The 26,887-nt window shown below is 47.0% G+C and overlaps 1 protein-coding gene across 1 annotated transcript; it reads right to left on the bottom strand.

Moving 5' to 3' along the window:
* Positions 1-18,131: 18,131 nt before the first annotated feature.
* Positions 18,132-20,538, bottom strand: LOC139052098 (uncharacterized). Its single transcript, XM_070529201.1, has 4 exons — positions 20,341-20,538; positions 18,960-19,260; positions 18,741-18,805; positions 18,132-18,636 (listed from the first exon to the last, which is right to left on the bottom strand). Exons 1-4 carry the CDS (start codon positions 20,536-20,538, stop codon positions 18,250-18,252), a joined length of 951 nt encoding a protein of 316 aa, XP_070385302.1. The 3' UTR covers positions 18,132-18,249.
* Positions 20,539-26,887: the final 6,349 nt, after the last annotated feature.

The following is a 26,887-nucleotide window of genomic DNA, read 5'->3' as shown; positions in this document are numbered from 1 at the left end:
GCGATGCCTCGAGAGCAGCAAGATCAGTGCAGTCGTCCAACGTGTCAAAAATTGAAGATGAGGTCAGTGGCTCCGCTCTGCCAAGGCTTTCACGGCGGCGTAGAATAATTGGTTCAGCCGATGGGTTGGAGACGCACATGAGAGAGGCACCAGCTTTGAACTCGAGGAAGGCGAACGGCAGTGGTAGTGAACGGCGGCGAACTAAGAGTTCAGACGGAGCGAAGAGTATTGTGTCGTCATCTACAGATTCGCAAGAGATACTGACAAGAGTGGAAGACCAGGCAGGTATAACGGTGTCATCTGAAACAGCGATTTTGCGACAATGGTCCTTATGGTCAGTGATAATATCGGGCGAAAACTGAAACAGCTCGATTTCAGCGCGGGCGCAGTCAATGATCGCATGATGTGTGGAGAGAAAGTCCCAACCTAATATGACGTCGTGTGAACATGATGGCAACACGATGAATTCTATGATATAGAGGACCTCCTGAATTACGACACGAGCAGTGCAGGCGCCGGATGGCTCGATGTGCTGCTCATTGGCAGTTTGAAGAGACAGTCCAGAAAGCGGCGTCGTCACTTTTCCGATCTTGCGGCAAATACGGGCATCTATCGCTGAAAGTGCAGCGCCGGTGTCGACAAGTGCTAGCGTCAATGTTCCTTCGATTGCGACTTCAATAACATTCTTCGGAGAAGTGTGAGGCCTTATACATTTCGCTGGCACCGCAGTTCTCGCCTCCTGAACTGCGATATTTAGTTTTCCTGGCGCAAAGGGCTCCGCCGCCGGTGCATGGGGGAAAGCGAGCGGCGGCGAGGAGAAGGTGAACGGCGAGCGGCGGAGAATGCGGTGTCGACGGCAGAAAGAGATTCAAAGGCGTCCGAATAGTTACGGCGTTGTTGGAAACGTGGGGCATACGGACGCACATTGTTCGGGACGTTCGGTGTAAGCAGGCGACAGTGACGTGCAACGTGTCCAGCACGGCCACAATAAAAACAAATCGGACGGTTGTCTTCCGTGCGCCAATGGTCTTGTGGTCGTGCATAGTTCACCAGTGGACGGACTGGAGGGGATACGGGTGGGCGCAAAGGTAGGCGAAGGGGGCCATAGGTCTGTGGCGCAGGCTTCATCGCGACTTCGGCGTACGTCAGGGGAGCGGCCGTCGGAGACTGTTGAAGAGAAGGCGAAATGTGGTCGGCTACCTGCTCCTTGATGATAGATTGGAGAGCGGGCGCCAACGGAGTACTCGGCTGGCCGTGTGCAAATGGAATCAAGGAAAGCTGACGAGCCACCTCAGTTCGTCAAAGCTTTGACACAGACTGACGAGTTCAGAGAGTGTCGAGGGATTTTTCGCCAACAGCATCTGGAAGGCGTCGTCTTCAATGCCTTTTAAGATATGGCGGATCTTCTCGGCATCAGGCATTGCGACGTCAACGCGATTGCAGAGGTCGACAACATCTTCTATATAGCTCGTAAATGTCTCCCCGCACTGTTGCGCACGGCCACGCAAACGTTGCTCGGCGCGAAGCTTGCGAACCGCGGGGCGCCCGAATACCTCTGTCAAGTTAGTCTTGAAGGCCGTCCACGTCACCAAGGAAGGAAGGAAGGAAAAAGTGGAGAAGGAAAGGTAGGGAGGTTAACCAGTATGGCTTAACCGGTTTGCTACCCTACACATGGGAGAGGGATGGGGGAGATTAAAGATGCGGAAGGGGGACAGGGAGAGAGAGCACATATCACAGCACACACACATCGTCCGTTGGAGTCCATCATTCTGGCATGGTACGCGACGTCACTATCACAGCCGCTTGTCCAATCCCGTCTCTTTCAAAAACCGAAGTAGTCCCTTTGTCGCCTTCACCTGCGATATCTTCTGTCGGCGGCATGTGAAAATCGTGTCGAGCGACAATGGTCTACTGTCAAGGCGCGCTAGAACAGATGCCAGGGACTGTCGCTGAACGTTATAGTCAGGACAGTCGCACAGAACATGTTCCAGCGTCTCCTCGCAAAGACAGGCATTACAGAGATCGTTGTCGGCCATTCCAATGCGGAAGGAGTAAGATTTGGTGAAAGCCACCCCCAGCCATAAGCGATAAAGCAGAGTCGCCTCTCTTCGACGCAGTCCAGTTGGCATATAGAGATGCATCAAAGAGGGCAGGTGGTATTGACGGTTGCTCTGGGTGGTCTGGCTGTTTGGTGTGCACCATAGAGATAGCGTTATCTCATGTGCAAGCACTCGAAGTCTGCTAGCTGCGTCGGATCGTGAAAGCGGTATGGCCTCTTCTTGTGCGTCTTCAAGAGCTGCCCGAGCGGCATTATCGGCGTCTTCATTTCCAGTGACGCCGCAGTGACTTGGCAGCCACTGAAACGTCACATGGTGTCCTTTCTCCTGTGATGTATGGAGTAGGCATCTAATATCGAATACGAGCTGTTCGAATGGCCCGCGATGCAGAGCTGATAGTACAGATTGTAGGGCTGCCTTTGAATCGCTGAAGATTGACCATTGCCGAGGTGGCTCCCGATTGACGACACGAAGTGCAGCGCGAAGAGCAGCTAGTTCAGCAGATGTCGATGTTGTTGGGTGGTCAGTCCTAAAGCTGATGGTAATAGCTTTTGCTGGGACAACCACAGCACCGGACGAACACTGGATGTTTGTGGAACCATCGGTATAAATGTGTTCCCTGTCCGCGTACCTCTCGTGCAGAAGAAGCAGAGACAGTTGTTTGAGCACAGGCGACGACAGTTCAGACTTTTTTCCGATTCCTGGTACACTGAGATGGACTGTAGGGCTGATAAGACACCAAGGGGGTATCCATGGTTTAGATGCAGCGGTGAAGCCCGATGGCAGTTTGTCGTTGTATTTGATGATAGTTTTAGCGAATGATGATTGGTGCCTGTCCGAAGGTAGTGCTGCAAGGTGGTGATAGGTGGCACGTGCAAAATGTCTGATGTGCGTTCTCAGGGCTTCTACCAGATCACGTTCGTGGTTGCGGTGCCACACGCTGGCGACACCGCTCAAGTAAAACGACACGTAATTAAGTTTTTGGGTGTCGTCCCAGTGGTTGTGGATGCTCACCCGGTCGTAGTCATCGAGCCAGTCTTCGACATCATGGTCTTCTGTACCACTGAAGATGGGTGGGTCACGTTGCCCCAACGGGCCGGGGCAGACCACGGTAGTCACAGGGGCAGCGGGTTGTGGTTGTGGTGGTCCTTCTTCCTGCATTATGAAGACGGGCTGCAGTGTCCGATTACGAAGTTCCAGAATTCTGGTTGTACCCAGCAGCGCCACCAATTGTAAAGGGGGTTTATTCGGCTCGTAGAGCAGCAGCGACAAACTCAGCTCCAGCAGGCAGGGCGCAGCCAGCGAACAAACTGGGTACGTGCCACGCGATGGCAACGGGGCTTTTCAGCCTGCCGATCTTCTTCGTCACAAAATATATATATATATATATATATATATATATATATATATATATATATATATATATATATATATATATATATATATATATATATATATATATATATATATATATATATATATATATATATATATATATATATATATATATATCTTCGTGTTATCCTTTTTCCCGCCCAACATTGTACTTGCCGCCATACCACATTATCATCGCTTCCCCACCTTTATGTTAAACTGCAAATTTGAACCGTACGTTGTACACCGACAAGAAACTTTCTACTTTCTTTATTACCCCCCTTACTCAATGCCCTGTAAAGGGGCCTGTAAGGTATGTTCAATAAAAAAATATATATATCCTCTTGTCACGCATGCGTATACCAAGCAGAAGAGAACAGGTACATGCACATAAAAGGCGGTTGCGCAAGAAATTAAATTCGGCATCCAGTAATGTGATTGCAGGCTCATTCACACATCTATCTCTATTCTTCTTGATAAAGAAGGCCTCGAGAACGAGCCTGGAAGAGGCGTTGCCGCTCCTGCCAAGAATAGTTGTCGCAGAAAATCGAGCGTCGTAACCACACGCGGTAACATGGGCTTCCAAATGTGTGCCCTTATCCTCTTTTTTCTTTAGTTTTTGCGCATGTTCCCTTAAACAGTCATTCAAACAACGCTCGGTTTGACCAATGTAGAGCTGCCCACAAGGGTGCAATGGAATTGCATAAACAACCCCTCGGGAGCACTCAACAAAGGGCTTCTCATGCCTAGTGCGGCAGCCCCACCTGCTCTTACAGCAAACTCGAGAACACAGCTTCGAAAGCTTGTTGGGCGCAGAGAAAACCAGAGGAATCCCACGACGGTTAGCAACCTTTTTAAGGTTGTGTGACACCTTGTGTACGCAGGGAATACCCTCTGGTCTTACCTTCGGTCGTTTGACCTCTGCTCTCGCCCTTCGTGCTCCAAGCTTGACTTTTTGCAGAAGAGACTCTACTATAGCGTTGACGACCATCAAATGGAAGCCAGCTGCCAAAAGGCGTCGAACTTGGTTCTAAAACTAGACTGCATTTGATGTACTCACGATTTCCGCAAAGCCGATTCCTAGCAAAGACTACCAACTGCTCGCTTCACCACTTTAGAGTGTGCAGAATCGTACGGCAGCAATTGCTTCATGGCTCGCGGTTGATAAGACCAGCAGACATGGCGAACATCAAAAGGCAGTTTTAAATCTAGGAACTGCAGGCCTGAGTCCTCCGGAAGTTCATGGGTAAAAACGAGCCCTTGGCCTTGGTTGTTAAAAGCTTCTAAAATGAAAGCAGGGGATGTAAAGTCACCCTTATTGTTTAAAAGCACTACAAAATCAACATACCTAAAAACTTTTAAAACCTGCCCCCCATTAAAAACCTGCTCTAAAGACCTATCGAAAAATGACAAAAAAATGTCGCACAAGATATGAGCAGCACACGACCCAATACACACTCCCCGGCATTGCAGATATGGCTGCTCGTTGAAAAGAATAAAAGTCACACCTAAATAAAACTCGAGCAATAGTTAAAAACTCGAGTTAAACTCGAGCAATAGTTAAAAACTCAATAGTTAAACTCGAGCAGTTAAAAAGCTGTTTGTGGTGTTGACAAAAGGTCGGTTTGACGAAAAAGCGCAGGCAGTGGTGAATAAGAATCTCGTTCCTATAAGTAAGAGTGCAGTTAGAGTCAAATCAAAATTCATCGCGTTCTGCAAAAGTTTCAACTTGACCACCCTTGCTAAAGGTATCAAGAATAGCAAAGAAAGCTGTTTGTGCTCTTTACTGAGAAAACGCACAAGCCTGATGTTCCTTTCAGAACTGTCGTTAGCGAACGCAGGGCGTGGCAGCATCGCCTGAGCCTTTTTCTTTTGAGTAAGCTTAAGACGCTACAAGTGCATGACCCTTTCCGTGTTAGAAGTTCTTCGGAGGTCGCGCAATTTGTTAAATGTAATGACGGCATTAAGTATGGTTTTTCCATTGACGTAAAAGATCTATTCAACTCAATTCCTCAGGACAAGCTTCCGGTTTTCTTAAGAGAATGTATTGAATACAACGACGTGGTCGACTTCCAGAACTCAGCGGGCCTTTCAGTGGACAGCTTTTTACATTGCTCGAGCTTTATTTAAGTGTGACTTTTATTCGTTTCAACGAGCAGCCATATCTGCAACGCCGGGGAGTGTGCATTGGGTCTTGTGTTGCTCATATCTTGTGCGACATTTTTTGTATTTTGTTAATAGGTCTTTAGAGCAGGTATTTAATGGGGGGCAGGTTTTAAAAGTTTTAAGGTATGTTGATGATTTTTAGTGCTTTTAAACAATAAGGGTGACTTTACATCCCCTGCTTTTATTTTAGAATTTTTTAACAACCAAGGCCAAGGGCTCGCTTTTACCCATGAACTTCCTGACGACTCATGCCTGCAGTTCCTAGATTTAAAACTGTCTTTTGAAGTTGGCCTCGTCTGCTGGTCCTATCAACCGCGAGCCATGAAGCGATTGCTGCCGTACGATTCCGCACTCTCTAAAGTGGTGAAGCGAGCAGTTGGTAGTCTCTGCTTGGAATCGGCTTTGCTGAAATCGTGAGTACATCAAATGCGGTCTAGTTTTAGAATCAAGTTGGACGCCTTTTGGCAGCTGGTTTCCATTTGAGGGTCGTCAACGCTATAGTAGAGTCTCTTCTGCAAAATTCAAGCTTGGAGCACGAAGGGCTAGAGCAGAGGTCAAACGACCGAAGGCAAGACCAGAGGTTATTCCCGACGTACACAAGGTGTCACACAACCTCAAAAAGGTTGCTAACCGTCGTGGGATTCCTCTGGTTTTCTCTGCGCCAAACAAGCTTTCGAAGCTGTGTTCTCGAGTTTGCTGTAAGAGCAGGCGGGGCTGTCTCACAAGGTATGATATGCCCTTTGTTGAGTGCTCCCGAGGGGTTGTTTATGCAATTCCCTTGCACCCTTGTGGGCAGCTCTACATTGGTCAAACTGAGCGTTGTGTGAATGACCGTTTAAGGGAACATGCGCAAAAACTAAAGAAAGAAGAGGATAAGGGCGCACATGTGGTGGCTCATGTTACCACCTGTGGCTGCGACGCTCGATTTTCTGCGACAACTATTCTTGGCAGGAGCGGCAACGCGTCTTCCAGGCTCGCTCTTGAGGCCCTCTTTATCAAGAAGAATAGAGATAGATGTGTGAGTGAGCCTCCTACACATTACTGGATGCCGAATTGAACTTCTTGCGCAACGGCCTTTTATTTGCAAGTACCTGTTCTCTTCTACTTGGTATGCGCATGCGTGACAAGAGGATATATATATATATATATATATATATATATATATATATATATATATATATATATATATATATATATATATATATATATATATATATATATATATACACTATCCTTCCTTCCATTAAACAGTTGTGAGTAGCAAAAGAGTACGCATTTGGGCTGGTTGGTTCATGATTACGAGCACTAAAAACAGCGCTAAACGACGGGACGAGTGAAGGGACACAGACAACTGCGCTGACTAACAACCAAAGTGTGTTTATTCCGCCAGTCAGCATATATATGCTCCGCCGCTATCTGAAACCACAGAATCTACAGGATGGGGCATGCGCAGGGGGAATGCAATTAATGTGATAAGAAGGCAATCTCCTTTGGAAGGAGAGAAATGGACGGGAGGCTTACACATGCATCACCGTCCCCCTGCGCACGCCCTATCCTGTAGATTCTGTGGTTTCAGATAGCGGCGGAGCATATATATACTGACTGACGGAATAAACACACTTTGGTTGTTAGTCAGCGCCGTCGTCTGTGTCCCTTCACTCGTCCCGTCGTTTAGCGCTGTTTTTATTGCTTGTGAGTAGCGCTTGTCCTTGCCTGTCCTCCTTATGTCCGCGGTTTTATTCGCGCTAAGCTACAACTTCATATATGGACGACCAACTAGCCCAACAGTCAACTCTTCTAAAATTCATTTCTCGTACAATGGGCAACTCCTTTTCCGTGTATTCTCTGCAGTCCTCTGTCACCGAAGTTCTTATTTCCCACATCGTCGAAGCCACATGCCGGGCCAGGTTTTACGCCTTCTGTGTCCGGAAAGGGCTATACCCTCGAGATGTTTGGGTTCTGTTTGGTTTGGTGAAGCCATCCCGGGGACACCTCAAGAGGCTTTGCAAACTCTTGAAGTCTGAGCTCTGGCGCCAAGTCCGACTTCTGCAAGACTGGCTGCGCGTGGTGTGCCACCAGGGTAATCCGGAATGGCTAGCAAGCAGTAAGTTGCGTGAGTGTAGAAAACTTGCGGCTCAGACCACAGAGACAAGGTGGAAGACCATGCTGAGCTTCCTTCTGAGGTCATCGACCACCATTCATGCACAGGGAAAACCGGTGGTTGGTTTAGGCAAAGTATCGCTCCCCGAGGACGTTTCTAGGCTACTGGATAAAGGTCCGAAGTACGCCGTTCCACCCTCCGTCCTGCCCCACGACCTGGTAAGTCTCAACCGAGACGTTTCTCCAAGGTGTAGCCAAGAGGAGCATGACCAGTGGCTGAAGGAGGGACTTTACTGCTTCTCAAGGTGTTCAAGCAGGGCTTCAGGCGTTCATGCTAAAAAGAGCTTAGAAGGTCTCGTAAAGTATTTCAAACAAAATGAGCTTATGCTGTAGCAGTCAGATAAGGAAGGGGGGTTTGTTGTGTTACCAAAAGGTCGGTTTGACGAAAAAGCGCAGGCAGCGGTGAATAAGAATTTTGTTCCTATTAGTAAGAGTGCAGTTAGAGTCAAGTCCAAATTCATCGAGTTCTGCAAGAGTTTGAACATGACCACCCTTGCTAAAGGTATCAAGAATACCAAGGAAAGCTGTTCGACTGTTTTCTTTACCGCGAAAACGCACAAGCCCGATATTCCTTTCAGAACTATCGTTACCGAGCGCGGGGCGTGGATCACCCTTTCCGTGACAAAAGTTCTTCGGAGGTCGCGCAATTTGTTAAAGTGTAATTACGGCATTAAGTATGGTTTTTCCGTTGACGTAGAAGATCTAATCTACACCATTCCTCAGGACGAGCTTCTGGTTTTCCTAAGGGAATGTATTGAATACAACGACGTGGTCGACTTCCAGAACTCAGCGGGCCTTTCAGCCAACAGCTTTTTAACATTGCTCGAGTTTTATTTTTATTCTTTACAACGAGCAGCCATATCTGCAACGCCAGGGATTGTGTATTGGGTCTTGTGTGTCTCCTATATTGTGAGACATATTTTTGGTCTTTTGTTGATAGGTCTTTAGAGCAGGTTTTTAATGGGGGGCAGGTTTTAAAAGTTTTTAGGTATGTTGATGATTTTTAGTGCTTTTAAACAATAAGGGCGATTTACATCCCCTGCTTTTATTTTAGAAGCTTTTAACAACCAAGGCCAAGGGCTCGTTTTTACCCATGATCTTCCTGACGACTCAGGCCTGCAGTTTCTAGATTTAAAACTGCCTTTTGAAGTTGGCCATGTCTGCTGGTCCTATCAACCGCGAGCCATGAAGCAATTGCTGCCGTACGATTCCGCACACTCTAAAGTGGTGAAGCGAGCAGTTGCTAGCCTTTGCTTGGAATCGGCTTTGCGAAAATAGTGCGTGCACCAAATGCTGTCTAGTTTCAGAACCAAGTTGGACGCCTTTTGGCTGCTGGTTTCCCTTTGACGGTGGTCAGCGCTATAGTAGAGTCTCTTCTGCAAAAAGTAAAGCTTGGAGCGCGAAGGGCTAGAGCATAAGTCAAACGACCGAAGGTAAGACGAAAGGTTATTCCCTACGTACACAAGGTGTCACACAACCTTAAAAAGGTTGCTAACCGTCGTGGGATTCCTTTGGTTTTCTCTGCGCCCAACAAGCTTTCGAAGCTGTGTTCTCGAGTTTGCTGTAAGAGCAGGCGGGGCTGCCGCGCGAGGCATGAGAAGTTCTGTGTTGAGTGCTGAGTGTTGATAAGGGCGCACATGTGGTGGCTCATGTTACAGCGTGTGGTTGCGACGCTCGATTTTCTGCGACAACTATTCTTGGAAGGAGCGGCAACGCCACTTTCAGGCTCGCTCTTGAGGCCTTCTTTGCCAAGAAGAATACAGATAGATGTGTGAGTGAGCCTTCCATCAATTTACTGGATGCCGAATTTAACTTCTTGCGCGACCGGATTTGGTGTGCATGTGCCTGTTCACTTGGTATTCGCTTGGTATGCGCATGCTTGACAAGAGGATATATATATATATATATATATATATATATATATATATATATATATATATGCACTATCCTTCCTTCTATTAAACGGTTGTGAGTAGCGCTTGTCCTTGTCTGTCTTCCTTGTGACCGTGGTTTTATTCGCGCTAAGGTACCACTTCAAATTCTTTAATTTTATGCAGCTAGTTGCGCTAGAGAAAAAAAATTTACTGTAATTCTGCGTGGACCGTATGCAGTGCACGGAATTGAAAGTCATAGACAGTAATTACGTGAGTCTTGCTTCAAAATATTCAGTTACCTTAACATGCCTATGAACATTGGTGCCCAAGACGGAAGTGATTAACCATGAAATAGCCTTCAGAATTATACCTGCATGTATACAAAGGTGAGTGGGAGATGTTATTCGAGTAAAAAACACAGAATAACAATACGACAGAGTATCGTTCATGTACGCCACATTATTTTTATTTATTTATATATTTATTTATTTATTTATTTATTTATTTCATGAATACTGCCAGCTTCTGATCAGAGGCGTTAAGCAGGAGTGGTTACGTAGATGACAAACAATGCATTGAGTGCAAGGTGCGAGGCGTGAGCACAAATGAAATAGCACTTAATTAGAAAATATGAAAAGCGTGTCATTTGCGAAAACATAGCATTTAGCGCTAACAATGTGAAACTATTCCAGAAGAAGAAAATGGGGACTTCTCTTTTAACATTTAAGAGACAGAAAAACAAAACTTCAAGAATATACGTATACAACGCGTGGCAAACGATTTGAGAACATACATCCCATCAGACATAATGAAGTACTTTGTGCAAAAATATGCAGCAGTGGTAGACACATCAGAAAACACGTGCGTTCAATTACGTGGCAGGCAAGGCAAAAAACAAGTAGAAAAAATAAAAGGAGGACAGTCGATGTACCTCGTTCATTTATACAATCTCTTTAAGCAGTTTTAAGGATGATTCAATGGTCTCGCAAGCAACCACCGCAGCAGGAAGTACACTCCATTCCCTAATGGATCGGGGGAAAATATGAATTTCCTAACGCTTCTGTTTTTGAGTACTACTCCTTAATCTGCTTAACGCAGCTAGACCGAGTTGATCGACGAGCGAGAGGCTCGGTATACGTGTCTTTGTATATGCCTAATTTTCTATGATAGAGCACATACACGTACTTTAATCTTTCCTTACATCGCCGTTTCCCTAGGACAACTACTTCTGCTGTTTCGAGCATCGCACTTGGTGATGCATACCGGCTATAGGAATTGAATACAAATCTTATCACCTTTCTCTGACTGTTTTCCACCTTTGTTATGTTAATATCGCTGTGTGGATCCCAGACGACTGCCCCATACTGAAGAATTGGGCGGACGACAGTTTTGTAAGCTTGTAGCTTTATCCCACGGCGTGAATTTCTTAAGCAACGTCTCAAGTAACCAAGCTTCTGCATGGCTTTCTTTTCTATGCATGACACGTGCTCATACCACTTTAAGTCCGAGCTGATAGCAATGCCCAAATATTGATGGCGTGTCGCGCTGCCTAAAATTTGCCCATCGATCGAATGTTTAAAGGATGTCGTTTTCGCGTCACCGTCATCGCGACAGTTTTTTTCGCGTTGATTTTAATTTGCCATGCGGTTCACCGTGATTGCAGTGTAGACAGCGCGGCATTTAACAGAGATTGGTCAGTGGGACTACGAATTTTTTTATATAAAACGCAATCGTCAGCAAACAATTTTATTTTAATTGGCAATTCCTGTGCAATATCATTAATGAAAATTAAGAAAAAGAAATGCCCAAGCACTGATCCCTGTGGGATTCCGGATAGTACAGGTCTTGAACGTGAATGTGCTCCGTCTATATTTACAGTTGCCATCTCGAAGTAAGTTATGCTCGAATACAAGAAAGAAGTGACTCATTTTAAGTATAAGTTTCAATTTTATCACAAGTTAGGCGTGTCATACCCGGTCAAATGCCTTCTCGAAATCTAAAAAAAATATTACCAATTTGCCCTTGCTCATCCAGTAAAGCTGTGAAATCATGAGTGTTTCTAAAAGCGGAGTAGTGGTGATAAAAAAAGCTGTCACACTGCAGTGACAGCTCCTAACACAAGCATTGCTAGCAAGTAGTAGCCCGTACATCTCGCATATCTTTGTTGTGAAAATTCCAGCTCTCTAGATGGTTCATTATGTAAGCGTTGCATTAGATCGCTGTATGTCGGTCTGGCTGCGTAGGCGCCGGACCAGCTAAAAAAATGTTTCAGCAAATATATATGAAAGCAGTATAAGCTCATTAATGTAAATAAATCGCTAAACTAACGTAACTATTATGAAAAGCCAACGAAGGAAAACGAATACAGTACCTAAGCTTGTTTTCATGCGCCTTAACATAAATGTAAGTTGATCATCAACCCCTTGTCTTATGGAGGAACGAGGCTGTCAACACAAACACGCAGAGCAACTGCCTTTCCAAGTGTGCTGTCTGTGATGCGCTTGCATTGGTGTAAAAGTGGAGAAGAGCTGCAGATAATGTGTTTCGTTGCACTACAATAGTTGTCACACTATTCTGGCTAAGACGACTCTCCTACCGCACCGGACATCCTATCAGCTCAAACATCACCACTAAAGGCAGCTTGACTGCATGCATTTGCCTTCATATACACATTGTAGCTGAAGTCATTGTATTTTAGAGCGCAGATCTTTGGCACCCGTTCCCGCGTTTCGCTTCGCCGTCGGCCTCGCTGTTGTGCCTTGCTGTCACCAGCTCCGTAGCGCGTGCGCTCCTCGCGCCAACTCACGCGCACGGCGGGAGCCTTGCTCTCCCATAGGGACCCCAAGCTAAAGTTTGTCGCAGCGCCACTGCTCGCCCCGCGGACAGATTCGGTACTACTGAGCGGGCGCGTCGCCGGCGCAGCACAGTCACCAAGCAACGTTTCGGCGGCCGCGCGTACTGCTCGTGCTCAATCTTTTTGCGAGTGCTCGCGGCGGTGCCTCGCAGGCGTACAAGGAGGAGTTGTGGCTCATTCTGAAGTATGGCTGGAACGGTTTCGCGGCGGTCGAAAAGTGGGGAAGTGTACTGTTGTGTTGTCGGCTGCCACAACAGCTCCATCAACACCCAAGGCAGAGAACCACCCGTGAAGTTCCACCGGTTCCCGGGAAAATGGTACGAACAAAAGAGGCGGCAAGCCTGGATTACTGCCGTCCGCAGAGTCAAGTGAGTTTTATTTCATTTTCTAAACTTGTCAGGTGTTCATATGTACTGCTTTTTAACGTGTGACGATTCTGCCGAGGGTACCGACGAGTGTAAGCCGGCAGACATGAGCTTACATTGTAATTCAGTAGGCAATACTTAGTAACCAACCTCTCGTCATGAAGTTGTTATTTGACAGGTTTTTGGCAGTAACAAGCGCATTGTGCTGACGTGTATGAGACACGCAGGTTACCGCTTCAGCTGTTCAGTGCTTGTGATTGTGTGGTAAACCGCGGTTACATAAAATGGACTTGGGTCCACGCTAAGCATGAGGCGATTGAAGCAGTGTTGAGTGTTTATTTTAGATATGTTTATTTAGGCCATCTGGCTCGATGTGGCGTGCGGGATTGCTGATGTTGGGCTCGACATTGCTCTGGCTGTATCAGCGTGGTGTGGCACGCGCGCGATGATAAGCTGGTGGTACCGCGGTAACGCTGGGGGCTACCTTGAGCCTGCTCTGCCCACGCCTTCGGCTGGTCGTTTTCGCTGTGCTGCCATGCGATGCATTGGTGGAGACCCTCTCGAGCGATGGCTAGGCACCGTGCTCTCAGATGGTGGCGTAGATTTCGTTTTCTGCTTTGTTCTGTCCGACCGTCTCGCCCGCTCGCTGCGGCACTTCACCTTCGTGGTCTCCCTCATTGAAAGCCTCGGTTTCTTGCCGTTCGGTGTGCCCGCCGCCCCTCCTTCACCATAGCCGCTGGCCACTGTTTTCGTCTCCGCGGCTGTCGGTGGCTGCCTTTGTCCCCCTCTTGGTTTCCATCAGTGTCGTAGGCAGTTAGGCGCCGCACGAAAAGAGTCGTCAGCAAATTCAAGCGTTCCGCAGGGACACATCGACAGGATGGTGCGATTAGTAGCGTAAAAATGCCTTTGTCCTAGGGCCTGTCCCGGAGTACGCGCACGAAGCGTACCACTTGCGTGCTCATTTCCTTCCAGTAGCATTTCGTCATTGTATCGAGTAAAAATATTAATCGATAATAACAGCAATAATATTTAAAATTATTATTTCTTATCAATATTTCGCCTTTCAAGCGTTTAGCTGTGCTACTACTAGGGAACCTAAGGAGCTAAAATAGAGTTCACCCCTTTACATTTTTTCTGCAGCAGTGTTTCAGATATATGTATGTATTACTCATAAAATAAAGGAAATTATTCGCCAATAGCACCCAGAGGTGTAATTTTAATCCATTTGTGGGAGAAATGCATGCTTCGAACGGATATGCTACTTGACATTGAATGTTGTATGCTTGACTTTAACAGTGTTTGTTTATTCCTGGTGCAGCCCTGATGGAACTCCATGGATGCCTACTGACGCGGCACGAGTTTGCAGCAATCATTTTGTGGGCAACTGCATAAGTAATATGAGTGAGCATCCCTCGTACATTCCAACTATTTTTCCACCTGTGTACAAGAAGAAAGCGCCCGACCGGGAAAGGACGCAAAGGTAATATTGCCAATCAAACCGAGAATAGAATTTGCAGTTACTTTTGGTAAACGTGTGTGTAAATGTGTAAGTCTATGGTGTATGCACATTGACAGAAGTGGTTATGCATTGCACTAGACACCAGTGCATGGCAGATATGTGCCTGCTACTTCCCCAACAGAGCTGTTATATTTCATTTTTGTCTTTATTTTTCAATGCAGGTGCCAGCGGCGCTTGATTCAGCCAGCTACATCAAGGCTAGATAGTATAAAAAAGAGACGGTTGCCACAAACCACCACAGACGCAGTGCCAACAGCACCTACACTTGAAGTTTCAGTCAGTGCAGACAGGACCGAAGAGGAACATGAGCACCAAATGGACTGCAGTGACAAATTTGAAGATGATGGGATGCTAAAAAGTGACACGGATGATCTGAAGTCTCCGACTGCAGGAGGCCTTTCAATAGTAACAAAGGCTGATGTAGTAAGCACCCAGTATAATTCTAGATGTTGCGATGTAAATGTTTTTATACTCCAGCAAGTCGTCATTATGATTACACTCTATCTGGTCTTTTCCTCACAACACTTTGGAGCATACCAAAAACATACTTTGCAAACAGTTTTTCTTTTTGCTATTTCAGGCATGCCAAACAGAGTCTTCAGCCACTGGGAAGCTTACTATCTTTCTCTCAATGACGAATTGTGATGAAGCATCTACTCAAGTTACTCACACCGAGCAGACTGACAAGGTTGAACCTTCACTGAACTTTTCATTATCTGTTCTGTTTCTACGTCTTTGGTTGTTATTTATATAGGAACAACCATTTTTCTCTGCTTAATGGTTGAACTTCCAGGAAAAAAATTATCTTCTTAAAGTTGCTGCAGTTTTATCAGTATGTAATGTTGATGTTCACTCTACTTCTCTACAGGTCACTGGGACGGATGGAAGTTGGCGAAGAAGCTGTAATTTTCATGGCTTTAATTCACTGCAAGGAAATGAAGAAGCACTACAAGATATGTGTGGTGTGACACTCCCAGTATTCAGCCTGTTGTTGAGCCTGCTACCTACCTCTAGATACAAGAGCACAGATGTCACACGGGAGGATAAGTTATGTTTGTTCCTAGCTAAACTTCGCCTTGGGATAACATACAGCGCCTTGGCAGTTATATTCGGAGTGAGTGCGACAACTGCATCAAACATCTTCAAGAAAATACTCGAGATCTTGAGTGTGGTGCTGCAGGAATGGGTCTACGTGCCACCAAGAGAAGTCATCAAGCTGTCCATGCCACCTGCATTTAAAGTAAACTACCCTAACTGCAGTTTCATCATAGACTGCAGTGAAATCCGTACAGAAATGCCGTCAAAACCAGATTGCCAGCATGTTTTATATTCCAACTACAAGGCAGGCTACACCGTAAAGTTTCTTGTAGGCATCATCCCCAATGGAATGATAACCTTTGTGTCTAAGGTGTATGGCGGGCGGCATACTGACTCCTTCATCACGCAAGACTCTGGATTCCTAGAGCTCATCAAACCTGGTGATCTCGTCCTAAGTGACAAAGGGTTTCCTAGCATTAGGACAAACGTAGAAGGAAAAGGTGGAGTTCTACTCATGCCCCCATTTAATTCTGGGGGTCAGATGTCTGAAGAGGCCATGGACAGTACATACAAAATTGCAGCTGTACGCATTCACGTTGAGCGCGTCATTCAGAGGTTAAAAATTTACAAAATATTATCGAACAGACTACCTCTAAGCTTGGTCCCCCACATGAGCAAAGTGCTTTCTGTTTGCGCTGCCCTTGTCAACATGCAGCCGCCTATTATAAAGAAATGAAACAGTTAGCCTCAGCTCACTCGATGGCTACCTTCTAGAGATTGTGCTGTGATTCAGCAAATTAAACTGTGCATGAAGCTTGTTGCATGGAATAACCTACCATCACACATTGCCACTCAAACCGATTTCGCATCCTTTCAGGAACTACAGTGAAAGCTCGTTAATTCGAACTTCAATAATTCGAATTTATGGATAATTCGAACTGTACCATTTGGTCCGGCCAAGCTCCACAGAAGTCTATGTATAAAAAAGTCCGTTAATTCGAACGCGAGAAGGTTCCCTCACGGATAATTCGAACTACGCTCGCCTGGCACACGGCCAGAGAAACGCGCCTACTGCCTACACACAAGGCTGTATTGCCTCCGAAACGGAGAGAACGGCGAGAGAAGGCAAAATCGGAAAAAAATCTAACCGACGCGGGGTCAGCCAGAAGGCAGCGGCGGCTGCCGCTTCTCCGTTCTACGTAACCTCCGAGACTTCTTGCCCGTTGCGAATCTCGGAGTCTTTGTAAATCTTGTACAGCTGCTAATGTGCGGAGATGGCACGGCAAGCTCCAAAACACAGCGAATCAAGTATGTCGCAGCTGCGGTTGCAATCAAGAGCCAACGAATCAGGGCCTTCGCCACCTTCACATGTTCAGCGTCTTTGTCTCGGCAGTCTTCATCGGTTGTGCACCTCTGTTTTCAGCTTAGGAGGTATCGGCCGTCGCGATTCATTGTGATGGTGTTAAGCCTCGGCGAACGTTCGTTTCGATGGACATCGGTGGTGTGGCACAGTCGGACCCAGAGCTTCAACTTGAAGATGGCGTGTGCCACTTTCTGACACGCCAAATTTCTGACATGCCCTACTGCTTCCGAATCGCAGTGTACTGTTGCCCTCCTTCACTTTCGTTAGTTCGAACTTTCGTTAATTCGAACTGAAGCGGCTTCCCCTTGAGGTTCGAATTAACGAGCTTTTACTGTATTACGCAATAGTTACGTGTAAATATCCATTATGTACCGTTTCTTCATACGTTGTTCAGTGTATATATTGTTTTGATCATTTGTCTTACCATTCTGCGTGCACATTGTACAAGTCGATTCATGTCTTATTAATTTTTTAACGTGACAACTGACGCATTTTCGAGCAACACCCCGTTTTACTTCTTTTACATTGTACCTATTTTATTCCCTTAATTTATTTTCTCAGACAGTTTTGTATTTTCTGAGTTTCACTTGCCTAATGTATTTCGTATATTGTTTTACTTGTGTATTTTGCTAAATATCGTACTTTTGTATAACTTTTGTGTTTTCTTTTGTAAAAATTTTGTATAACTTTTGTGTACTTCAGTTGTTTTTTTTTCCGTAACGCGCAAAGCTCACATCTTTTTCATGTATCTGTACCCCCTATGTAATACCCCTCCGGGGGCCTTTAGGGGTATTATGAAATTTAAAAAAATAAAAAAAATGAATGCTCTGTTTGACTTGCATATACGAGTAGCCCATTTGGGACCTGCACGGACTTTCAGCTAAGTCACAAAGTGGGCTGCGCTAAAACTGCATGGTGCTCCCATCACAAACATGGCTATACTGGGTGTTTTAGGGAACACTAATTTTCAAAAATAGGCTTTTTGAACTATGAAGACTGTTTTGGGGCATAATAATTGTACTAACTTCATCAACTATTAGAGAATAGGTGAATAAAGGCAACTTGTTAGCCAGTTAACTAATTTGTGATAAGTATCGCCTTAATGATCACAGAAACCTGGCTGCAATTAGAGATTTGTGGCCAGTCTTCAGTGATAGCCATATCAGTTTTTAGCAGACAAGAATGGAAAGAGGCGCTCGTTATGGTATGACGGAAGCCTACAGCTACCGAAACCAAGGAGCAAAGGCGGATGAAGGCCTGTTGCACAAGGTAGGAATATATTTTATTGCGATAAACAACACAGCCATGGCCGATTACTTTGCAAACATCTAACACACCAATTTATACCCATTCCCGCGCACACAGGTAATATACTGACTTAAACATTATTTAACATTGATTCAAGTGATCACAGAAGCAGGATATCAACATACTTTATCGAAAAATTATAAACATGGAAACAAAAATCAGAATAGGAAGCTAAAACAATGCTGGAATAAAGAACTTGAAATAAAAATGTTCCAGCTTTGGGATAACCTCCCAAAGGAAAAGCTCACCTCGAGTCACGCTTACTATCACTGACTGATTCGGTGAATAAACATACAGGAGTGCTCTCTGTAAATTGAGTACATACAACGACACTTGCACCTGTGTGTAGTACTGATGTGTTTTCTTGAGTGTGATTGTGTCATCGGTGAATGTGAGATAGGGGAGATGGCATATCCTTTCTTCATAGTTAATAAATGGACTGTCCTTGAACTTGAAAGTGCACTTTATCTCGATGAGAACTGTTTTGCCCCCAAGTTTGACAAGGCCATCAGGGCTACAGCAAAGCCAAGGCTGCTGCGGCAGAACCACCAATCCTGTCTGGAAAGCGGAAGATGGCTATAAGCACCTCTCCAAAAATCAGAATGAACACATTGCTTAATAAGAGTGAAATGCATGTATAGCAAAACGAAGCAGCTACATACCTGGACAATGCGTGCTTTAAGTTTCTGTTCTAAGCTCTGTCGAGCTGCACCTTCTGTCTTGATGCCTGTTAAACAGTAACGCATGAGAGTCACTTCAAGTACTAATTATTTGGTCTGTAAATCGGCTTCTCTAATGGAAAAAATCAAGACTCGCAATAGACTGCAATACTCTAACATCATGTTCATTTTACCAGGTTCTCATGCATTCAGGAAACCAACCGTAACACATTGCAGCACTTGCGTAGGTGGTGGCCTTTGATAGTTGCTGGGCAGCCTTCTGAAGTCCGGCGTCGCATTTTTTTGTGACAACTGTGTGGGCTTTAGACCCACTAATCCTCAGCCTGCGCTCCACATGCCATCTAGATAAAGGAAAAAATTGCAATGTTGACTGTCTGATATTCATGCTGTGTGCAAGTTCTCTGTTAGAATCCACAATACCGTGCACAGTTCGCCTGGCCCTGAGTAAGAATAGGCAGGTCAGCAACACTCCCGTGGAAAAGTATCTTCTGCTTGTATTTTTCTTTCTGGTCGGAACTCAGTTCAGACAAGAAGTCCTTTGGGTGCGTGCTCTTATCTATAATTTCCAGGTGATGGTATACAGGCCTGGTCAACATTGGAGCCAACAGGTCTTCCAGGAGCTCTCTTTCAACAGCTTTGGAAGCCCTCTCAACAAAATCATCTAGGACGTCTTTGCAGATCAATTTGTCTGCGTGTTGCGTCGTGAGCGCTAGCACTTCTTGCAGTGAGCATGTGATCTCTGGATGCTCGAGCAGTATAGTGCGTGAGGCAGGCTTCACGTCTAGGTAACTGGATTTCTGACCTGTTTAAGAATGCGAAGATGAAATGACGTCACACTGTGTGTTTACAAATTAAGTGTTCAGAACATAACGTGGGCTGAATGCGCTAATCTATTGAGAGGAGTAACCATATAAAAGTTGTCTATTCGGCAAAAACCTGTGACCAACACTACACAAATGTGGTTATGGGAAAATGAGAAACTTTTTGAAAAGGGCTGCCACAGCAAACTCACTAGGGAATAAGTCCACCACGTCCTCTGATAGCCTCATTTTCTTGCTGCTTGGTTTGCCCCATTGTTGAGGCTGGCTTGTGCAGGACTTCTCTTCGTGAGAGTTGATGAAAAAGCACACAGCAGCAGCGTGCTTGCAGTGCCCCTGGATACCAGCCCTGCAAGTACACTTGCCATGGCGAATCTTAAGCTGGCGCTTTAAGGGGCATGACCATGCAAGCTGTAAACAAATTACAGAGTACAGTTAAGACTACTTGCGTGCTGTGAATGCGAAAGCATTTGTGTCTCATTGTGGCCTACAAGCCACATATACTTGTTTACTAACTGGTGCTAGCCTCAAAGGCCTCTAGAGTGAATGCATTTATGCTAAAGGCCTTGATGTTGGAGATCTTTAGAGTAAAAGCCCTCAGGTTGGGACCTTTAGGTCAATGTCATTTACCCTGACCGTCTTTACACATACATTTACCCTGACCGTCTATCTTGACACATACACTAAGCGCACAGAGTGGTTCCGGTCACCCTACAAAGCTGAACGTTTGCTCAATTGACCATGCAAAAAGGTGAAATAGTTACCTCAAATTCCACGTCGTAAACGATGTTGTCGTTCACCTGCGACACACACTTCGCCTTGACGAAGACGGTGTTCTCTTGAACAATCTGCTCAACACAGTGCACATGAGCCACCAACAGGTGTCCCTTTTTTATGTTCGCACTGCGAAAAAAAGCATCACTGTCGGCTATCTTCTTGAAACCACATCTAAGTGTGTACATCGCTGGACACCACTTCACGCACTACGGCGTTCAAGCGTGGGCGAACGAGCACGCGCAAGACAAGCTACTTTTTCAACTCTGATGTCCAAGCGCCGCAGAAGAAAGCAGGAACGCGCGCACGCGAAAGAGATTTCGAGCCTAACCTGCAAACGTCAGAGCGCGCGCGCGCGCGAATCAAATTTTTCTCGCCAAGTCACCAAGCGCGAGCGGAGCGAATGAGAAAGGACGAGCGCGCGCGATACGGCTTTCTTTTTTCACGTACTGTGATGCAGACACACTCAACTCAGTAGAGGAGCTCGTCGGCCTGCCCGATCAACTAGGAGGAACCGCTCGGTGAGGGCGCTGTTCACTTCCGTCCGCAGCGCCCCCTGGCCCAGGTTGTGTCCCCTATTGTCCTCAAAACCGGATCACGCAGTACCTATATAAACTTATAGAAGGGAAGCTGTACCTTCCGCCTTGTAACGGAAATAAGAGAAGTGATGGCGTTGTGAATTAATATATGCGACCGAGAGAAGGCGCTAGCAAAATGAAAGCTAAAGTCCTTATTATTGTGTAGTCAGCAATATGGCTGCTACGGTAGCGGCTGGTGGGGCTCGTCGCGCACCTCGCTCGCTGGTTTCGGGCTCTTTGTTACAGTTTTCGGGGCGGTATTCATGTGCACGATACACTAACATGACTACAGATATATTTATTACATCGCCAGGTGACCGAGAGGCCTCAAGTGGCAAAAAAAGTACACTTCAAACATGTAAGCTTACTTCGTTTATTGTCATGGTGAATAAAGGAGTAGATGCCGCTATTTCCGTACAGGTCAGGTAGAGTTAATTGTTACATCCTTTATTGCCGGAGGCAGGGTACAGACTGGCGGGAAGCCGCCGTCCCGTCACACATGGTAACACAGGGTTACTTAGCCCTAAGATTGTCCCGCTATAACACTCCTCCCCCCTACGTCACGAAATCCTTCAGATACGCAGGACGGCTGCGTTGGCGCTGTGGTCGCTGGACTTGAAGGGATGCGCTCACTTCACTGTCCTCACCACAGGAACCAGGTTCGGTACTGGGTGTTGCAGCCTCATCTCGTATTTCTCTTTGGTCCCGTCTTCCAGGGTCCTCTGGGCTTGAAGGAATGCCAATTTGGGAACACTCGGCCGGGGAAGCACCCAACGGTTCCTCCTCTTCGCACATTCCAGAAGTGGAACTGTCCAATGCGTATCTGGCAGAACGACTTCTGAGTTGGTCAACATCCCGTCTCCACCGACGTCCATCCTTGGTAACGACCAAGTAGGACACTCGTCCAGTGACAGAATCCGCAATGCATGGCAACCACTTGGGCCCATAGAGATAGTTGCGCACAAACACTCGATCCCCCACTTCAAACAGTCGCACTGCCTGGTTACGGCACTGCATCACCTGCTCTTGTTTCTGCTGCACACTGGACTGCAGGTCAGGATGCAGACGCACTAACACAGTTGAAAGTTTTCTGCCCATTAGCAATTCGGCTGGGCTTTCGCCTGTTGTAGCATGAGGCAGGATACGCTGGGTCATTGAAAACCTAGCCAGACGTGTGTCGATATTCCCTCCAACCATGCGCTTGAGTATTTCCTTCGTTTCGCGCACCATCCGCTCTGCTTGACCATTTGAAGAAGGGTGATATGGAGCAACGGTCACATGTCGGATTTGATTTCGGCACATGAAGTCTCTGAACTCCTCCGAACAGAATGCAGTTCCATTATCCGACACAACAGTTTCTGGGATTCCATGTGTAGCAAAAAAAGAAACGAAGCTTCGCACAAACTGCAGCTGCCGACATGGAAGTCATTCGGCACACTTCCAACCACTTTGAGGGAGAGTCCACCACATTGAGGAAGACGTTGCCTTGGAATGGCCCAGCAAAATCGATATGTAGTTCTTTCCAAGGACGCTTGGTGAATTCCCAAGGGTGAATTTTTGCAGCTGCTGGCGCAGACTTGGATTCTTGACAATGTGCACAGTCCCTCACTTTCTGCTCAACGTCTCTGTCAATTCCTGGCCACCACACGGCTTGTCTCGCGAGCCGCTTCATCTTGAAAATTCCTGGATGAGCTGTGTGAAGAATGTCCATGACATATGGTCGAGCTGGCTCCGGAATGACCACACGACTGCCCCACAGCAAACAACCTTGGTACACCGACAGTTCATGCTTGCGGTTCACAAATGCTGCAAACTCTTCCGGTAGCTTGCCCTCTGGCCACCCATGCTGCACCCAATTGCAGACTCGACCCAACAGCTTGTCCCTTGACGTAAAACTTGCCACCTTCCTAGAGTTCCATGTTACTTCTGGCGCCATTTCTAGCATCCCTACTTCCCAAAGACGTTGCTCCTCTTCCTCCGCCTTACTGGCCCTCAGTGGTAAACGACTGAATGCGTCAGCATTGGAAAGCTTCTCTGCTGTTCGATACTCAATTTCATAGTCATATGCTGATAACATGAGGGTCCAACGCAGCATCCGTGGTGATAGCACCTGAGGAATGGGCTTGGCATGGTGCAACAGTCCTAAGAGGGGTTTGTGGCCCGTCACAATTTTGAAATGGCTCCCATACAGAAACCGATGGTACTTCTTAACGCCAAAGCCAATGGCGAGCGCTTCTCGGTCTGTTTGGGCATATTTCCGTTCTGCCGCGCTCATAGTCCTTGATGCATATGCAAGTGGTCTCTCGCTACCATCTTCCCCCATATGCCTCAACACAGCACCCAGTCCATACGGCGAAGCGTCACAGGCCAACACTAGGGGCCTGTTGAAATCACAGTGCACAAGAACATGCGATGATTACAGCAGCTCTTTCGCCTGGCGAAATGCGTCTGCCTCGGCTCCCGTGCAACGCCACTCGCGACCCTTGTCCAACAGCCGGTACAGTGGCTCCAAGGCATGTGCTGCTCCGTTAAGAAACTTGTTGTAAAAGTTCAGAGCTCTCAAAAAGGCTTGAAGCTCTTTTTTGCATGTTGGCTCCGGGGCCTCGTGAATAGCACGCACCTTCTCTTCTGTAGGCTGCACACCTGCAGAGTTCACGCTGAATCCCAAGTAGCACACTTCCTCAACACAAAATTGACATTTGTCAAATTTCAGTCGCAGACCGTCTTCGTGGATTCTTTTGAGCACCTCTTGCAAACGAGCATGGTGCTGTGCCTCATCCCTTCCACCGCGTGCCTCATCCCTTCCACTAGCACACCATCAATTCCATGCAACAGTTCTTCCATGTACCTCTCAAAAATAGACACTGCCGCTGCCACGCCAAATTGAAGACGGGTTACGCGGAACAGTCCCCGATGTTCCGTAACCGTGAACAAGTCAGCTGTTTCTTCATCAACAGACTTTGTTGATACGCTTGTCCGAGGTCTAGCCTTGAAAACTTCGAGCAACCTGCCAGCCTGGCAAACAGCTGCTCTGGTGTTAGCTGACGATACGTTTCCCACTGCACCACACGATTGACTGTGCTCTTGTAGTCCCCGCAGATCCTTATCGATCCATCTTTTTTGACAACTGGAACGACAGTCGTTGCCCACTTCGAGTGCCGTACAGGCTGGAAAATGCCTTGGCTCACCAACATGTCCAGTTCTTCGTCGACCTTCGGTCTCAATGCAAACGGTACTTGCCGTAGCTTCAGAAATCGCGGCGGAGCTGCTGGGTTCACCTCTATGCGTACAGGAGGCCTTTTACTTGTCCCAAGTCCAGGCTCAAAGACTGAAGAATATTTCTTGAGCAAGGCCATTGTTCTTTTACTGCCAGTTCTACTCGGCTCGCACACACTGTGAACGCCGCTCAGACTTATTCCCAAGGACTTGAACCAGTCCCGACCGATAAGTCCGATACTAGCACCCTTAACCACCACCAATCGCAGGTGATGTTCCTGCCCCCTAAATTCCACCGTCATGGTCAGTTCACCCAACACTCGTAGTTCCTTGTTATTGTAAGCTCGGAGGTGAAAGCTACTTGGGCGCAACGCTCTTTTCGGTATTCGCAGCTTCCGCATAGTCCGGTCGTTGATGACTGAACACACTGCACCCGAGTCCACCTCCATCTCTAGGGGACTTCCGTTGACGCGCACTTCCACTATCACGGCTGGCTCCTCACCAGACAGTACGAACACGTCGTATACGTCCCACGCAGCATTCTTGTGACGGCCTCCATTGGCCCGTTTTCCGTTCGGAGAGTTCGGTTCAGCCGAAGCGCGAGCTGTAGCCATCCTCCTGCATGCTCTTACTATGTGCCCTCGTTGCTTGCAGAAGTGGCACTGCACATTAATGAATGGGCAACTGCTTGGCGAATGCGCACCCTTGCAGCGGAAACATCCACTTGTGCTCCCAGGCGAACCCGCCTGCTTCTGGGTACCCTCCTTGGCTGTCACTGGCGCAGAGACCTTCGTAACACATGGGTCGAAACGCTTCCCGCTCACGCTGCAAACTTCAGACGATGTGGCACTGCCGCGAATTCGCTCAGTCTGTCACTGCGCAGATTCCATGGCAATGGCTTTCTCCCGAGCTGTCGCAAACGTAAGCTCCGGCTCCGCCAGCAACCGACGCTGGAGTCCCGCTTCGCACCCCACACTCCTGTCGGGCGCGCAACATGTCGAGCGACGCACCGAAATCACAATGTTCCGAGAGACGTCGCAGTTCTGCGATGTAGTCGGCAATTGACTCACCGGGCTGCTGCTGACGCGTGCCAAACTTGAAACACTGCACTGCCACCAACAGTCGCGGCGAGAAGTGGTTTGAGAGACGCCTGACGATCTCGGGTGCAGCGGTGGCGTAGAGGTAGAACACCCGCCTCGCGTGCAAGAGGGCCGTGGTTCGAATCCCGGTGCCGGCAATTTTCCACCGGATTTAAAAAAAAAGAAAAGATGCACGTGGTGATAAAATTGCATAAAACAGGCCTGGAGTGTGGCCTGATCCCGGTGACCAGAACCGGTAACGCACTCCCTCACCAGAGCAGGATTGGCCACCCTGGTGCAGTACTTGTCCAAAACCTCCTATATGAAAAACACAATCAAACCCCGGCCCTAAGTCCCCAGCAGCTGTGAAGCAACTGACCACGGCGGTGGTCAGACCTGCGACGCAGCAGAGGGTGCTAAGAATCACTGGCCCCGGACAGGCCGCCATTGGAATATGAACCTGGCAACGTTTAACGCTAGAACGTTATCTAGTGAGGCGAGTCTAGCAGTGCTATTGGAGGAATTAGAGGGCAGTAAATGGGATATAATAGGGCTCAGTGAAGTTAGGAGGCCAAAAGAAGGATATACAGTGCTAAAAAGCGGGCACCTACTGTGCTACCGGGGTTTAGCGGAGAGAAGAGAACTTGGCGTCGGATTCCTGATTAATAAGAATATCGCTGGTAACATACAGGAATTCTACAGCATTAACGAGAAAGTGGCAGGTATTGTTGTGAAACTTAATAAGAGGTACAAAATGAAGATTGTACAGGTCTACACCCCTACATCCAGTCATGATGACCAGGAAGTCGAAAGCTTCTATGAAGACGTGGAATCGGCGATGGGTAGAGTGAAAACTAAATACACTATACTAATGGGCGACTTTAATGCCAAGGGAGGCAAGAAGCAGGCTGGAGACAAGGCAGTGGGGGAATATGGCATAGGCACTAGGAATAGCAGGGGAGAGTTATTAGTAGAGTTTCCGGAACAGAATATTATGAGGATAATGAATACCTTCTTCCGCAAGCGGGATAGCCGAAAGTGGACGTGGAGGAGCCCGAACGGCGAGACTAGAAATGAAATAGACCTCATTCTCTGCGCTAACCCTGGCATCATACAAGATGTGGACGTGCTCGGCAAGGTGGGCTGCAGTGACCACAGGATGGTAAGAACTCCAATTAGCCTATACCTGAGGAGGGAACGGAACAAACTAGTACATAAGAAGCCGATTAATGAGTTAGCGGTAAGAGGAAAAATAGAGGAATTCCAGATCAAGCTACAAAACGGGTAATCGGCTTTAACTCAGGAAGAGGACCTTAGTGTTCAAGCAATGAACGACAATCTTGTGGGCACCATTACGGAGTGTGCAATGGAAATCGGTGGTAACTCCGTTAGGCAGGACACCAGTAAACTATCGCAGGAGACGAAAGATCTGATCAAGAAACGCCAATGTATGAAAGCCTCTAACGCTACAGCTAGAATAGAACTGGCAGAACTTTCGAAGTTAATCAACAAGCGTAAGACAGCTGACATAAGGAAGTATAATATGGATAGAATTGAACATGCCCTCAGGAACAGAGGAAGCCTAAAAACAGTGAAGAAGAAACTAGGAATTGGCAAGAATCAGATGTATGCGTTAAGAGACAAAGCCGGCAATATCATTACTA

Source organism: Dermacentor albipictus, unplaced genomic scaffold (assembly GCF_038994185.2).
Source record: "Dermacentor albipictus isolate Rhodes 1998 colony unplaced genomic scaffold, USDA_Dalb.pri_finalv2 scaffold_18, whole genome shotgun sequence".
Lineage (NCBI taxonomy): Eukaryota > Metazoa > Arthropoda > Arachnida > Ixodida > Ixodidae > Dermacentor > Dermacentor albipictus.
This window is presented reverse-complemented; position numbering and strand designations above follow the sequence as displayed.